This window comes from Oryctolagus cuniculus, chromosome 8 (assembly GCF_964237555.1).
Source record: "Oryctolagus cuniculus chromosome 8, mOryCun1.1, whole genome shotgun sequence".
Lineage (NCBI taxonomy): Eukaryota > Metazoa > Chordata > Mammalia > Lagomorpha > Leporidae > Oryctolagus > Oryctolagus cuniculus.
Window position 1 is genome coordinate 43,547,112 of NC_091439.1, and position 17,521 is coordinate 43,564,632.

General features: G+C 38.3%; 1 protein-coding gene across 1 annotated transcript in view; it reads right to left on the reverse strand.

The window, feature by feature from the left end:
• Window positions 1-271: 271 nt before the first annotated feature.
• LOC100341884 (SERTA domain-containing protein 1-like) overlaps window positions 272-17,521 on the reverse strand; it is a 66,817-nt gene continuing 49,567 nt past the window's right edge. Inside the window, exon 3 of the mRNA XM_070047112.1 lies at window positions 272-1,225. Within this exon, the coding sequence (XP_069903213.1) occupies window positions 588-1,225 (638 nt within the window). The 3' untranslated portion in view covers window positions 272-587. The remainder of the gene's footprint in view (window positions 1,226-17,521) is intronic.

Genomic DNA, 17,521 nt, shown 5'->3' on the forward strand with positions numbered 1-17,521 from the left:
CTTTTTAAAAGTGAAAATTAACTAATATGTTTACCTTTTCATTACTGTTTATTTCTCTTAAAGTTTTTTTAATTTAATAAATATAAATTTACAAAGTACAACTTTTGCATTGTTGTGGCTTTTCCCCCCATAACCTCCCTCCCACCCACAACCATCCCATCTCCCACTCCGTCTCCCACCCCATTCTTCATCAAGATTCATTTTCAATTATCTTTATATACAGAAGATCAACTTAGTATTTACTAAGTAAAGATTTCAAAATACTGCTGGTTTTAATGTCAAAAACCGGTCAAAGTCTCTCCCCGCATCAGGCAAGGAGCAGCCCAGGCTGTGGCCCTGGAGGGTTCAGTCCAGCACGGGCCTGGCCGGGTCTCATTCCGGCCAGCAGACCCGGCCGCTCCATGGCTAGGGGCCCCTACCAGGCTCCCCCACCGGCCCTGAGACAAGCAGACCGCAGTCCACCTCTCCAAAGTGGCCCAAGCCCCCCTCTCCGGGTTCCAGGAAAGCCAGCTGTGTCTCTCCAGGGAGCGTTGGTCCAGCCACCAGGTTCAGATCAGACTCCAGCCAAGCAGCACAGCCCCGGGGGGTCAGCGCCCCAGCCCTGGCGGCAGCTCTAGGGCCTGCGTGCCCACCAGCACGTCCATGAGGTAGTCCAGCTCGGCCTCATCCAGCTCCGGAGCGGCTTCCTTGCCCGGTCCCCCCTCAAGAGCAGCTTTGAGGTCCTCCGGGGCCGGTGCCCAAAGTTCACTGTCATACATGGAGGTGTCGATGTCCTCGAACAGGCCCTTGAGCCCATCGTCCAGCAGACAGCCCGTGGCGGGGCCCAGCAGGTCCAAGGCACCCAGGCTGGGTGGGGTTCCCGCCAGAGGGCGGCCTGGTGGCCCCTCGTCCGCGTGGGGCTGCGGGGCCTGGCTCAAGCCCTCGATGTGGCTGAGGTCCTCCAGGAGGCTGGCCATGGAGGATGAGAGGGCGGTGTCCGAGCTGGCCAGCAGGCTGTCGGCCACGCTGGGGGCCACGGGTGGGCTGGGCACGGGTGGCAGGGCAGCTGCGGGTGCCATGGACGCCTGGATCCACCACAGCGTGTTCACCACCAGCACCAGGTGCCGCAGGTCCGGTTCGCTCTGCCGCAAGCTGTGGTGGAGCTTGAGCACGGAGAGGTCAAACAGCGAGCTGGAGGCCACACAAGATACAGAGTACTGTTCGAGTAGTAGTTTTACCGTTAATCCTCATAGTACAACACATTAAGGACAGAGATCCTACATGGCGAGCAAGTTCCCAGTGACTGTTGTTGATTTAACAATTGACACTCTTATTTATGATGTCAGTAATCACCCAAGGCTTTTGTCATGAGCTGCCAAGGCTATGGAAGTCTCTTGAGTTCACAAATTCTGATCTTATTTAGAAAAGCCATATCTAAATGGAGATTCCTTCCTCCCTTCAGAGAAAGGTACCTCCTTCTTTGATGGCCTGTTCTTTCCGCTGCGGTCTCATTCACTGAGATCTTTTGTTCAGGTCGTTTTTGCCACAGTGTCTTGGCTTTCCATGCTTGCAAGACTCTCATGGGCCTTTTAGCCAGATCTGAATGCCTTAAGGGTTGATTCTGAGGCTGGACTTTGCCATTCTATGAGTCTGCTGTGTATCGTGCTTCCCCTGTAGGATCATTCTCTCCCTTTTAATTCTATCCATCATTATTTACAGTCACTAGTCTTATTTGTGAAATCTCTTTGTCACTTCACCTATCTTTTTGATCAATTATGTACTTAAACTGATCCCTTTAACAAGTGAGATGGCATTGGTACATACCACCTTGATGGGATTGAATTAGAATCCCCTAGCACGTTTCTAGCTCTACCATTAGGGGTAAGTCTGAGTGAGCATGTGCCGAACTGTACATCTCCTCCCTCTCTTATTCCCACTCTTATATTTAACCGGGGTTACTTTTCAGTTAAATTTAAATGCCTAAGAATAATTGTGTGTTAATTAAAGAGTTCAACCAATGGTATTAAGTAGAACCGAAAAAATACTAAAAGGAATAAAATAGTAAGTTGTTCCTCAACAGTCAAGACAAGGGCTTATCTGGTCATTGTTTCTCATAGTGTCCATTTCACTTCAACAGGTTCCCCTTTTAGGTGCTCTGTTAGTTGTCATGATATTTGTCCCTTTGGGACTGGCTTATTTCACTCAGCATGATTTCCAGATTCCTCCATTTTGTTGCAAATGACTGGATTTCATTTTTTTTTACTACTGTATAGTATTCTATAGAGTACATATCTCATTTTCTTTATCCAGTCATCTGTTGATGGACATTTAGGTTGATTCCATGTCTTAGCTATTGTGAATTGAGCTGCAACAAATATTGAGATGCAAATGGCTCTTTTTTTCTCCCCTTTAATTCCATTTGGGTAAATTCCAAGGGGTGGGATGGCTGGGTCATTTGCTAGGGCTATATTCAGGTTTCTGAGGACTCTCCAAACTATCTTCCATAGTGGCTTTACCAGTTTGCATTCCCACCAACAGTGGATTAGTGTCCCTTTTTCCCCACATCCTCGCCAGTATCTGTTGTTAGTTGATTTCTGTACGTAAGCCATTCTAACCAGGGTGAGGTGAAACCTCATTGTGGTTTTGACCTGCATTTCCCTGATGGCTAGAGATCCTGAGCAGATTTTTATGTGTCTTTTGGCCGTTTGGATTTCCTCTCTTGAAAAATGTCTGTTAAGGTCCTTGGCACATCTTTTTTTATTGGGTTGCTTGTTTTGTTGCTTTGGCATTTCTTGATCTTTTTGTAGATTCTGGTGATTAAACCTTTAGCAGTTGTGTAGTTTGCAAATGTTTTTTTCCTATTCTGTCAGTTGCCTCTTCACTTTCCTGACTGTTTCTTTTGCTTAAAGAAACTTCTGAATTTGAGGTAATCCCATTTGTTTATTTTAGCTTTGACCACCCGTGCCTCTGGGATCTTCTCCAGGAATTCTTTTCCTGTTCCAATGTCTTGAAGAGTTTCCCCTATGCTCTCAATTAATTTCATGGTGTGGTGGCATAGATTTAGATTTAGATTTAGATTTAGATTTAGATTTAGATTTATATCTTTGATCCATGTTGAGTTGATTTTTGTATATGGTATAAGATAGGGGTCTTGTTTCATACCTAGACATGTGGGCATCCAGTTCTCCCAGCACCATTTGTTGAAGAGGATGTCTCTGTTCCAGGGGTAGGTCTAGCTCCTTTGTTGAATATGAGTTGGTTATAGATGTTTGGATTGATCTCCAGTGTTTCTAATCTGTTCCATTGGTCTATCCATCTGTTTTTGTACCAGTACCAGACTTTTTGATTATAACTGCCCTGTAGTATGTCTTGAGGTCTGGAATTGTGATACCTCTGCCTTTGTTTTTATTGTAAAGTATTGCTTTAGCTATTCACGGTCTCCTGTTTCTCCATATGAATTTCAGCATCATTTTTTTCTAGGTCTGTGAGGAATGTCTTTGGTATTTTTATTGGCATTGCATTGAACTTGTAAATTGCTTTTGGGAGAATGCACATTTTGGTGATATTGATTCTTCCATCCATGAACATGGCCGTTTTTTTTGTGTATGTCTTCTTCTATTTCTTTCTTTTAATGTTTTGTAATTCTCATTGTAGAAATCTTTGACATGCTTGTTTAAGTTAATTCTAAGGTATTTGATTGTTTTTTGTAGCTATTGTGAGTGGGATTGATCTTAGCAGTTCTTTCTCAGCCATGGCATTGCCTGTGTATACAAAGGCTGTTGATTTCTGAGCATTGACTTTCTATCCTGCTACTTTTCCAAACTCTTCTATGAGTTCCAATAGTCTCTTAGAGGAGTTTTTTGGATCTCCTATATATAGGATCATGTCATCTGCAAATAGGGATAGTTTGACTTCCTCCTTTCCCATTTGTATCCCTTTAATTTCTTTTTCTTGCCTTATGGCTCTGGCTAAAACTTCTAGGACTGTATTGAATAGCAATGGTGAGAGTGGGCATCCTTGTCTGGTGCCCGTTTTCAATGAAAATGCCTCCAACTTTTCCCCATTCACTATGATGCTGGCCATAGGTTTATCAAAAATTGCTTTGATTGTGTTGAGGAATGTTCCTTCTAACCTCAATTTGCTTAGAGTTTTCATCATGAAGGGGTGTTGTATTTTGTCAAATGCTTTCTCTGCATCTACTGAGATAATCATATGACTTTTGTTTCTTAATTTGTTGATGTGATATATCACATTGATTGATTTTTGAATATTGAACCATCCCTGCATACCAGGGAAAAATCCCACTTGGTCTTGGTGAATGATCTTTGATTTGTATTTGGATTCAGTTTGCCAGGATTTTGTTGAGTATTTTTGCATCTATGTTCATCAGAGAGATAGGTCTGTAATTTTCTTTCTCTGTTGTGTCTTTTCTTGGCTTAGGACTTAAGGTGATATTGGCTACATAGAAAGAATTTGGGAGGATTCCCTCCCTTTAAATTGTTTTGAATAATTTGAGAAGAACTAGGGTTAGTTGTTCTTAAATGTCTGGTAAAATTCAGTGGTGAAGCCATCTGGTCTTGTGCTCTTCTTTTTCGGTAGTGCATTTATTACTGATTCAATTTCTTTCATGGTTATGGGTCTGTTTAGATTTTCTATATCTTCACAGCTCAGTTTAGGAAGGTTGTATGTGTCCAGGAATCTATCTATTTCTTCCAGATTCCCCAGTTTCTTAGCATACATCTCTTTATAGTGGTTTCTGATGATTCTTTTTATTTCTGTTATTTCTGTTGTTGCATTTTCATTACCATCTTTAATTTTACAGATTTGGGTCTTCTCTCTCCTTTTTTTGATTAGTTGGGCCAATGGTGTGTCTATTTTGTTTATTTTTTCAAAGAACCAGCTCTTGGTTTTGTTGATCTTTTTTATTGTTTATTTTTTTTTTTTGGTTTCAATTCTATTTATTCTCTAATCTTTAGTATTTCTTTTCTTCTGCTAGGTTTGGGTTTGGTTTGTTGCTGTTTTTCTAAATCTCCCTCCCTGTCACTGTGGCCCCTGTGTGACGAGTGGGGAGTCACTCCAAACCGCTATGGTCCCCACCACTGAAGTTACTGCATTCGGAAAGCAAAAGCAGAGCCCGCCCTCTTTCATGCCCAAATGTAAACAAGCTTGTTGCTCTCTGCCTGCTGAAACTCTGATTGGGGGTGGAGACACCGAGGGATCCTGGCATGTTCAGTCTCTCAGTTCGTCCCCCTGGATCATGCCCTCTTCCCGTGGGTGCTATTTACTTTGTTTTGATTTCCTTCCCCACTCAACCGCGTGTGTCTCACCTGTCCTTCCCAGGGTGGGTTGGAGGCAGCGCCAGCGGTGGTAGTGGTGGTGGTGGTAGAAGCCACAGCAGTCATCCTCCCACTGGTTCTTTTTTTCCATGCAGCATTGTCTTTCTGGGCACCTCTACCTGCCCTGGGGTGGACCCCTACACTCTGGCATGCTCCTGTGTCACTCTAGCCAACCTTTTGTGGTTCCATCGCCTGACTGTCCCCTCTATTCATCAGTTTCTCTTTGTATAACTCGGCGTACCTTGCTGCTATACCGCCATCTTTCAGGTGGTTTAAAGTTTTCATTTATTTATTTATTTGAAGGGAATAAGGGGATTCCAACAGAGGGACACATAGACACACACACACACACACACACACAGAGAAAGAAAGAAAGAAAGAGAGAGAAGGATTACCATTTACTGGTTACTCTGTAAATGGCTGGAACAGCCTGGGTTGGGCCAGGCTAAAGCCAGAAGCTAGGAACTCCATCATTCCATATAGGTCTGCCTTGTGAATAGCAGTGGCCCAAGTACTTGGGTCATCATCCACTGTTTTCCCAGGTGCATTAGTAGGGAGCTGGATGGGAAGCAGAGCAGCCAGGGCTCAAACCAGCATTCTGTTAAAGGATCTTGGCATCACAGGTGCTGCCTTAACTCCTTGTACCACAATACCAGCCCTTTTACCTTTTTATTTGGAAACAATTTCAAGCTTACAAAAGTTGGTGTCATTTTAAGAAATAATTTATTTTGGAAAAATAAGTGAAAATCTCAGAGAGGAGGAGATTGTGGATACATAAATAGGAATTCCTGTTTCTTACATGGTAGTCAGGGGCTCCAACACTGATAAGACTGGGATGAGGCCCTGGTGATTATGGGGAATGAGCTGCTTACCCTCAAGCATCTCCCTCTCTCCCTCTTTATCTGTCTCTCTCACCCTCCCTCGATCACCCTCCTCTCTCCCCAGTATTTCTTTTTACTTCCTGTAATCATCTCCCTTTCATTTCTGCCCTCCTTCATCTTCTCTCCATCTTTCCCTTCTGTCTTCACATTCTTTTTTCTACGCCTCGCTTCCATTTTCATATCCTAGTTGAATTTTGCTTAACTATGTGAGCCTCAGTTTTCTAAACTATACTATGAGACAAAAAAATCTTCCCTTTGTGGCACATTAAAAGTAGCATACACAAGGACCAAGTGGGATTTATCCACTGGATGTGAAGATATTTCAATATATGTTAATAAAGTAGCATGATGCATCACATTAACAGAATGAAAGATAAAAACTACATAATCATTTCAGTAAATGTGCAAAAATTTTGATAATTCAACATCTTCTCAAGTTGAAAACTCTCAACAAATTACTTGCAGAAAGAATGTATCTCAACACAATTTAGGCCATATATGAAAAATTTCCACTCAATATCATTCTAAACAATGAAAAATTGAAAGCTTTTCCTGTAAGCCCGTGAACAAGACAAGGTTGCTTAGCCTTCCTACTTCTATTTCTCATAGTACTTCAAGTCCTAGCCTGTGCAATTAGGGAATAAAAAAATAGAAAGCCTCCAACTTGGTAAGAAGAAATAAAGTTATCTATTGAGATAATGCAGAGACAACTGCATTGTATCATATTTTTCAAAAATTTGTTAAGAGTGTAGAAGTGATATTAAGTTTTCCTAGCCAGAGATAGTGGTCTTGCATAACTGAAATTATATACCATTGAAGATAACTTACCTGTTACCCCTTACCCATGCCTCTAGCAATCACCTTTCTCCTTTGCTTACCACTTGTTTGATTATTCAATATTACTTTTATAATTAGTATCATTCAGCATTTGCTTGTGAATGACTATCTCATTTCACTTAACATAATGTCCTATGGTTTATCTGAGTTATCACATATTTCAGGATTTCTTTCTTTTTAAAGGCTGACTTACATCTCCCCCCCCCCCGTTTGTGTGTGTGTGTGTGTGTGTGTGTGTGAGACCATTAACTAGAAGTCTGCTGAACAACATTGTGTGTGAAGTTAACAATGCAGGAGGCCCTTGTATCTAAGTGTTCTGAATCCAAAGACTCAACCAGTCGCAAACTGAAAGTATTTGAAAAACAACTGCTTCTGTACTGAACATAGACAGACCTTTCCCCCTATCATTTTCTTATAAATAACACAGTGTAACAACTGCTTACAAATATTTACATTGTATGAAGTTTTTTGTAAAGATTCATTGTATTTATTTGAAACTCAGAGAGAGGGAGAGGTATTGAGATTGATCTTCCATCTTCTAGTTCACTCCCCAAATGGCCACAACAACTGGGGCTAGATCAGGCTGAAGTCAGGAGGCTGGGTCTCCATCTAGGTCTGCACATGGTTGTCAGGGACCCAAGCACTTGGGCCATCTTTCATTGCCTTCCCAGGTGCATTAGCAGGGAGCTAATTTGAAATTGGAGCAACTGGGACTCAAACCTGCTCTCATGTGGGATGTCAGCATATCAGGTGGCAGCTTGTTGCACCACAATACTGGCCCCTATATGAGGTATTAAGAGTAATCTAGAAATTATTTAAGATATTCAGGAGAATGTATAGATTATATGCCAATATAAGATTTTATGTAAGGGACTTAAACTTTCAAATTTTGGATTGGTGTTTCTGGGTGTTCTGAAACATAATCCCTATGGATATTGAGAGACAATTGCATTGTATTATGTACTTCAAAATCTGTTAGGAGGGTCAATTTCATGTTAATTGTTCTTAGAGCATGCACACACACACATACACAATTTCCTTTCACATTGTTTAAGGAAGGTTTATTTATGTGAAGTGAGACAGTGTCTAGAGTTTCTAGTTGAACATGTAACACAGAATATATATATATATATATAGTTGATTAATAATTATTTCTTTGTATTGTAATGATATGCCTAATTGAAAAATATAATAAAAATAAAAATATAGCATGATAACAGCAATGAGCAGTTAGACATGCAAAGGAAGATGGATATCATTTATAATATGAACAAAAGTAAATAAGAGACCTATGAATAAATTTTATAGAAAATATGCTAGACTTCTATTGAAAAATTGTTTTTATTACTGATCTTCTGTATATAAAGAGAATTGAAAATGAATCTTGATTGAGTGGAAGGGGAGAGGGAGTGGGAAAGGGGAGGGTTGCGGGTGGGAGGGACGTTATGGGGGGGAAGCCATTGTAATCCATAAGCTGTACTTTGGAAATTTATATTCATTAAATAAAAGTTAAAAAAAAGAAAAATTGTTTTTATTGAAAGATAGAAGAAGACTCAAACAAATAGATATATCACATGTATAATTAAGATTCTTTTATGATTTCAAGGTTTTAAATAATATTTTAAGTATTATATAATTGAATATTATATATTGTTTTAAATTACATTTTAAATAACTTTTTTTCCAAAGAAACCTTCTATTTAATGAGTACAAATTTCATAAATACAACTTTAGGAAGATAGTGATTCTTCCCACCATACCTGCCCTCCCACCCACACTCCCACCCAAGTTCCTCCTCCCTCTTTTATTCCCAGTTCCATTTCCCATTGAGATTGATTTTCAATTAACTTTATATACAGAAGACTGACTCAGTACTAAGTAAAGATTTCAACAATTTGCATGTGCACACACCCACACCCCCACAGAAAACTGGGAACAAGTTTTACAGCTAATTCTCATAATAAAACTCACTGAGGAAAGAAGTCCTACAGGGGGAGTGCACAGTAACTTATAATGTTAATTTAACAATTAACACTCTTATATATGTCTTCAGTGATCACCCGAGGCTCTTGACATGCCAAGGCTATGGAAACCTTTTAAATACACAGTCTCTATCGGTATTTAGACAAGGTCATAAGCAAAGTGGAAGTTCTCTCCCTTCAGAGAAAAAAAGTACATTTTTCTTTGATGGCCACTTCTTTCCACTGGGGTCTCTCTTACAGAGATTTTTCATGTAGGACATTTTTTTTTTTTGCCACAGTGTCTTGGGTTTCTATGCCTGAAATGCTCTCATGGGCTTCTTAGCCAGACTAGAATTCCTTAAGGGCTGATTCTCAGGTTAGAGTGCTATTTAAAGTGATTGTCATTCTATAGGTCTACTGTGTGCATTGCTTCCACACTTGATCTTAGCCAAAAGGCCAAGAAGCGATGTGTATTGCTTCCTATGTTGGAACATTCTCTCCTTTTTAATTCTATTATTATTACCAGACTCTTGATCTTATTTATATGATCCCTTTAACACTTAATCCTATCTATATGATCACTTTAACACTTGATATGGTCACTTTAACACTTAAGTTGGCATTTTTACCACCTAGCTTAATGGGGTTTGATAACCCTTGGTAAGTTTTTATTGAAAGGCATAATAAACAAAGACAGTTTGTGCAATGGGAAATATATTTGCAACAGATAAAACCACCCAAAGGTACTTGGAATACTATATTAAAAAAGAAAGCTTTGCAAGAAGCATGTGTTGACATATCATAGAGGAAGAAACATAAGTGAACAGTAGTCATATGAAAAGGTGTTTTGTTTCACTAATATAAGGGGCTATGCAAAATAACAAAACTTGCTATATTGTTTCATTCTTATCAAATTGGCCAAAGAGCATAAAAATTTCAAGTGTTGATAGTGGTTAGAAGCTACAGAAACATATGCTGTGGTGACACTGTAAACTTTGACTTAAAAAATTAGCATTACCTAATAGAGTAGAGCATATTTATGTTCTGTTACCCAGTTATGCTACTTCTAGGCACATACTCTATATGAGTAAAATGTACCAGAAGACATAAGCAAGAGAGTGCTTAGAAGCATCATACATAACAGTGAAAAACTGGAAAGAACCTATAACCCACACACACATCAACAGAATGGGAAAATAAATTATGCCTTATCAGAATGCAATAGCACAGAGTAGTAAAAATGAGTGAATTACAGATATGACAATGTGACCAAAGCTCACAGATGATGTTGAGTGTGGAAGACAAAATATTATATGATATTTTATTGATTATCATATATACATATGGTATTTACAGAAAAATAAGCATACCCAACAATATTTCTTAGGTTTCTAATTTCCTCTTCTTTTCTTTGGTTTGACTGTATACTTTCCTGTGCTCTGTCTTCTAAGTCCAATATTCTCTCTTCTGCCTCACTGATTCTGTTTTTAAGCCTCTCAAATGTATTTATTATTTGTTCTATTGAATTCTTCATTTCATTTTGGTTTCTCTTTAATATCTCAATTTTATGTTCTACTAAATTCCTCATTTCATTTTGATTCCTCCTTAAGATTTCATTTTCATGAGAGAGACTTTCTGTCCTGTCCAGTATAGATTTCTGTAGTTCATGCATTTGTTTTTGACAACTTCTAAATATTCTTATCATAAATTTTTTGAAATCCGTATCTTGCATTTCTTCTATTTCATCATCTTCATAATCTTGTATTGGGGTGTCATGTTCATTTGGGAGCATCATGATGTCTTCCTTGTTCTTGTTTCCTTGGTTTCTGCATTTGTTTGGCATTGTGAAGATATTCTTTGGTTTCTTCTCCTTCATTTTGTTTCTTTTTTTTTTTTTTTTGCTGTGGTGGCCATCAATACGAAAGAAGGTAAAGGAAGAAAATCTCTCAGTAAAATATCACAGGGAGTTGAAAGCATATATTAGAAATATCTTTGGAAAAATGGCAGGATATAGACACTACTTATCAATAGTCACATTGAATGTAAATGGCCTCAACATTCCAGTTAAAAGACACAGTCTGGCTGAATGGATTAAAAACCAAAACCCATCTATTTGCTGCTTACAAGAAAAACATCTTTCCAACAAAGATACATGCCGACTGAAAGTGAAAGGTTGGAAAACGATATTCCATGCCAACAGAAACAAAAAAGAGCTGGCATAGCCATATTAATATCAGACAAAATAAACTTTAACACAAAAACTGTTAGGAGAGACAAAGAGAAGCACTATATAATGATTAAGGGATCAATTCAACAGGAAGATATAATGATTATCAATGTATATGCACCTAATAACACCAGTTTATTTAAAAGATTTGTTATGGGACTTAAAGGGAGACTTAGACCCCAATACAATAGTACTGGGGTACTTCAGTACTCCACTCTCAGAAATAGACAGATCAACCAGACAGATGATCAACAAGGATACAGTAGATTTAAATGACACTATAGCCCAAATGGATATAACAGATATGTACAGAATTTTTCATCCTGCATCTAAAGCATTTACATTCTTCTCAGCAGTCCATGGTACCTACTCTAGGACCGACCACATACTAGGCCATAAAGCAAGTCTCAGCAAATTCAAAAGCATCTTCTCAGACCACCATGGAATGAAGCTGGAAATTAGCAATTCAGGAATCCCTAGAGCATATGCAAACAAATGGGGACTGAATAACATGCTCCTGAATGAACACTGGGTCATATAAGAAATCAAAAGAGAAATCCAAAATTTTTTGGAAGTAAATGAGGATAACAGCACAACATATCAAAACTTATGGGATACAGCAAAAGCAGTGTTAAGAGGAAAGTTTATAGGAATAGGTTACTACATCAAGAAATTGGAAAGCACCACACAAATGAGCTATCAATGCATCTCAAGGATCTAGAAAAACTGCAGCAAACCAGACCCAATAGTAGCAGGAGAAGAGAAATAATTAAAATCAGAGAAGAAATCAATAAAATTGAATCCAAAAAAAACATTACAGAAATCAGCCAAACGAAGAGCTGGTTTTTTGAAAAAATAAACAAAATTGAGACTCCATTGGCCCAACTAACTAAAAAAAGAAGAGACAAGACCCAAATCATAAAAACAGAGATTAAAAGGAGAATGTAACAACAGACACCACAGAAATAAAAAGAGTCATCAGAATTACTACAAAGAGTTGTTTGCCAGCAAACAGGGAAACCTATCAGAAATGGATAGATTCCTGGACACATGCAATATACCTAAATTGAATCATGAAGAAATAGAAAACCTAAACAGACCCATAACTGAGACAGAAATTGATACAGTAATAAAGGCCCTCCCAACAAAGAAAAGCCCAGGACCAGATGGATTCACTGCTGAATTCTACCAAATATTAAAAGAAGAACTAACTCCAATTTTTCTCAAACTATTCAGAACAATCGAAAAAGAGGGAATCCTCCCAAATTCTTTCTATGAAGCCAGCATCACCTTAATTCCTAAGCCAGAAAAAGATGCAGCATTGAAAGAGAATTACAGACCAATTTCCCTGATGAACATAGATGCAACAATCCTCAATAAAATCCTGGCCAATAGAATGCAACAACACATCAGAAAGATCATCCACCCAGACCAAGTGGGATTTATCCCTGCTATGCAGGGATGGTTCAACATTCGCAAATCAATTAATGTGATATACCACATTAACAAACTGCAGAAGAAAAACCATATGATTATCCCAATAGATGCAGAGAAAGCATTTGATAAAATACAACACCCTTTCATGGTGAAATCTCTAAAAAAATTGGGTATATAAGGAACATTCCTCAATACAATCAAAGCAATTTATGAAAAACCCACGGCCAACATCCTATTGAATGGGGAAAAGTTAGAAGCATTTCCATTGAGATCTGGTACTAGACAGGGATGCCCACTCTCACTCTGGAAGTTTTAGCCAGAGCTATTAGATGAGAAAAAGAAATTAAAGGGATACAAATTGGGAAGGAGGAAGTCAAACTATTCCTCTTTGAAGATGATGATTCTATATTTAGGGGGTCCAAAGAACTCTACTAAGAGACTATTGGAACTCATAGAAGAGTTTGGAAAAGTAGCAGGATAGAAAGTCAATGCTCAGAAATCAACAGCCTTTGTATACACAGGCAATGCCATGGCTGAGAAAGAACTGCTAAGATCAATCCCATTCACAATAGCTACAAAACCATCAAATACCTTGGAATTAACTGAACCAAGGATGTCAAACATCTCTACGATGAGAATTACAAAATCTTAAAAAATAAATAGAAGAGGATACCAAAAAAAGGAAAGATCTTCCATGTTCATGGATGGAAGAATCAATATCACCAAAATGTGCATTCTCCCAAAAGCAATTTATAGATTCAAGGCGACACTAATCAAAATACCAAAGACATTCTTCTCAGACCTGGAAAAAGTGATGCTGAAATACATATGGAGGCACAGGGACCTCGAATAGCTAAAGCAATCTCGTACAGCAAAAACAAAGCCAGAGGCATCACAATACCAGATTTCAGGACATACTACAGGGCAGTTATAATCAAAACAACGTGGTACTGGTACAGAAACAGATGGATAGACCAATGGAACAGAATAGAAACACCAGAAATCAATCCAAACATCTACAGCCAACTTATATTTGATCAAGGATCTAAAACCAACTCCTAGAGCAAGGACAGTCTATTCAACAATGGTGCTCAGAAAACTGGATTTCCACATGCAGAAGCATGAAGCAAGACCCCTACCTTACACCACCTTACACAAAAATCCACTCAACATGGATTAAAGATCTAAATCTATGACCTGACACCGTCATATTATTAGTGAACATTGGAGAAACCCTTCAAGATATAGGCACCAGCAAAAACTTCTTGGAAAAGACCCCAGAGACACAAGCAGTCAAAGCCAAAATTAACAATTGGGATTACATCAACTTGAGAAATTTCTGTACTTCAAAAGAAAGAATCAGGAAAGTGAGGAGGCAACCGACATAATGGGAAAAATATTTGCAAACTATGCTACAGATAAAGGATTAATAACCACAGTCTACAAAGAGATCAAGAAACTCCACAAGATCAAAACAAACAACCCACTTAAGAGATGGGCCAAGGACCTCAATAGACATTTTTCAAAAGAGGAAATCCAAATGGCCAGCAGACACATGAAACTATGTTCAGGATCACTAGCCATCAGGGAAATGCATATCACAACCACAATGAGGTTTTACCTCACCTTGGTTAGAATGGCTTACGTATAGAAATCAGCTAACAAAAGATGCTGGCGAGGATGTGGGGAAAAAGGGACACTAATCCACTGTTGGTGGGAATGCAAACTGGTAAAGCCATTATGGAAGACAGTTTGGATATTCTTCAGAAACCTGAATATAGCCCTAGCACATGACCCAGCCATCCCACTCCTTGGAATTTACTCAAGCGAAATTAAATTGGAGAGTAAAAGCACTTTCTGCACCTTCATGTTTATTGCAGTTCACTTCACAATAGCTAAGACATGGAATCAACCTAAATGCCCATCAACAGAAGACTGGATAAAGAAATTATGGGATTTGTACTCTGTAGAATACTACACAGCAGTAAAAAATAATGAAATCCGGTCATTTGCAACAAAATGGAGGAACCTGGAAAACATCATGCTGAGTGAAATAAGCCAGTCCCATAGGGATAGGTATCATATGTTCTCCCTGATTTGTGACAACTAACTGAGCACTTAAAAGGAAACCTGTTGAAGTGAAATGGACACTCTGAGAAACAATGACTTGATGAGCCCTTGGTCTGACTGTTGAGGAACAGCTTACTATTTTATTCCCTTTAGTGTTTTTTTTTTCTTAATACCATTGGTTGAACTCTTTAGTTAACACACAGTTATTCTTAGGCATTTAAATTTAACTGAAAAGTCATCCCTGTTAAATATAGGAGTGGGAATAAGAGAGGGAGTAGATGTGCAGTTCTGTACATGCTCTTTCAGACTTACCCCTAATGGTAGAGCTAGGGGATTCCAATTCAGTCCCATCAAGGTGGTTATGTACCAATGCCATTTACTAATCAAAGTGATCAGTTTCAGTTCATAATTGTTCATAATGATAGGATTAAGTGTTAAAGGGATCACAAAAGCAAGACTAGTGTCTGCTAATAATAAGTGATCACTTTTCAGTTAAATTTAAACACCTAAGAATAATTGTGTGGTAATTAAATAGTTTAACCATTGGTATTAAATATAACAAAAAATATTAAAAAGTATAAAAGGAAACCTATAGAAGTGAAATGGATGCTATGAGAAACAATGACTTGATCAGCCCTTGTCCTGACTGTTGAGGAACAACATACTATTTTATTCCATCTAAACAGTTTAAAAGTTTTATTTTTATAAACAATTATATCTAGAATTGATCACTATATTTTTCAAGTAGGGAATATAGCTTTATCATTTTCCATATGGATGACCAGTCATCTCAGCAGCATGTATTGAAAAAGCCATAGTCTTACAACCGTCTGTAATACCAACTCTATCAGAGTGTGAGTTTCCATATATGTGTTGAGCTGTTTATGGATTTTCTTTCTTTCTTTTGTTCTAAGAAACCTTTTATTTGAGGAATACAAACTTCGTACATTTTGTAAGTACAACTTTAGGAATTTAGTGGTTCTTCCCACTGTACCTATCCTCCTACCCACACCCCATACCTCTTCCTCATCTCTCTCCCATTCTCAGTCCTATTTTCCACTAAAATCTACTTTCAATGAAGTTTATACACAGAAGACCAACTCTATACTGAGTAAAGAGTTCAACAATTTGTATGGGGGAAAATGTTCTTCAACAGTCGAGACAAAGGCTATTCAAAGTCATTGCATCTTGAAGTTAATTTCCCACTTTTTTTTGAGAAACTTAATTAACTTTAAAGGAGCACCCAAGAATGATAAATCTTTTGCAAGCACTTAGACATAACTATAACTTAGGAGACCTAAGAATATCCTGCACTTAATACATTAAAAGAAAGTAAGTCCTTGAAAACAAGTTTTATCATTAATTAAGGAAGCACTTATGAAAATAAGCAATGAGTTGGACAACTAGGCATAACTAAAACTTATGAGACATAAGAATATCCTCCACTTGGGGTCAGTGCTGTGGTGTAGTGTGTAAAGCCACTGCCTGCAGTGCCGGCATCCCATATGGGTGCCGGTTCAAGTCTCATCTGCTCCACTTTCAATCCAGCTCTCTGCTATGGCCTTGAAAAGCAGTAGAGGAGCTTTTTCCAGGTCTCCCACATGGGTGCAGGGGCCCAAGGACTTGGGCCACCTTCTACTGCTTTCCCAGGCCATAGCAGAGAGCTGGATTGGAAGTGGAGCAGCCAAGACTTGAACCGGTGCCCATATGGGATGCCAGCACTGCAGGTGGCGGTTTTACCTGCTATGCCACAGTGCTGGCTCCACTTAATGATCTTATAGTTAACTCTACACTAAGTAAAAGGTTTCAACAAACAGTATGAAAAGAAATTGTTCTTCAGTGGAAGAGACAAGGGCTGTTAACAATTATTGAATCTCAAAATGTCTATTTTATTCTAATACATTACATTTGACATACTCTATTATTTACCACAGATCAGGGAAAAATGCAATATCTGTTTTTTGGGGATTGGCTTATTTCACTAAGTATAATGGTTTCCAGTTGTGTACACATTGTTGCAAGACAGGATTTCATTTTATTTACAGCTCAGTAGTAATCCATTATGTTTATATACACCATAATTTCTTTATGTAGTCAACATTTGATGGACATCTGGGTTGATTCTAAATCTTAGCTATTGTGAGTTGTGCTGCATGAACATGGGAGTACAGGTAACTCTTTCATATGCTGATTTATTTTGTTTGGGTAAATTCCCAGTAGTGGCATTGCTGGATCATGGGGTAGGCCTGTATTCAGATTTCTGAGGTATCTCCATACTGTCTTCCACAGTGCTGCATGAGTTTACATTCTCAGCAACAATAGACTAGGGTACCTTTTCCCCCACATCCTTACCAGCACTTGTTTTTTTCTGATTTCTGTATGAAAGCCAATTTGGGGAAATTTTCTGTAATTATTTTACTAAATAGACCTTTTAGTGAATTCTCTGTTTCTACATCTTCATGAACTCCTAAGACCCACATGTTGATAGTATCCTATAAATCTCCAATACTGTTTTTAAGTTTTTTAATTTTCTTCTTGTAGGTTTTTTTTGGTCTGACTGTAAGATTTCCAAAGATTTGTCTTCTAGTTTGAATATTTTTCTTCTGCATTGCCAAGTTTCCATTAAGGCTTTCCATCTCATTTTTAATTTGAGCTATTGAATTCTTCATTTCTGCTATTTCATTTTGATTTATCATTAAAATCTAAATTTCATGGGAAAAATTTTCATTTATATCAAGTATGGTTTCCTTTCGTTTGTATACTTTTGGTTGTTTTAAGTTATCTTTGATTAAT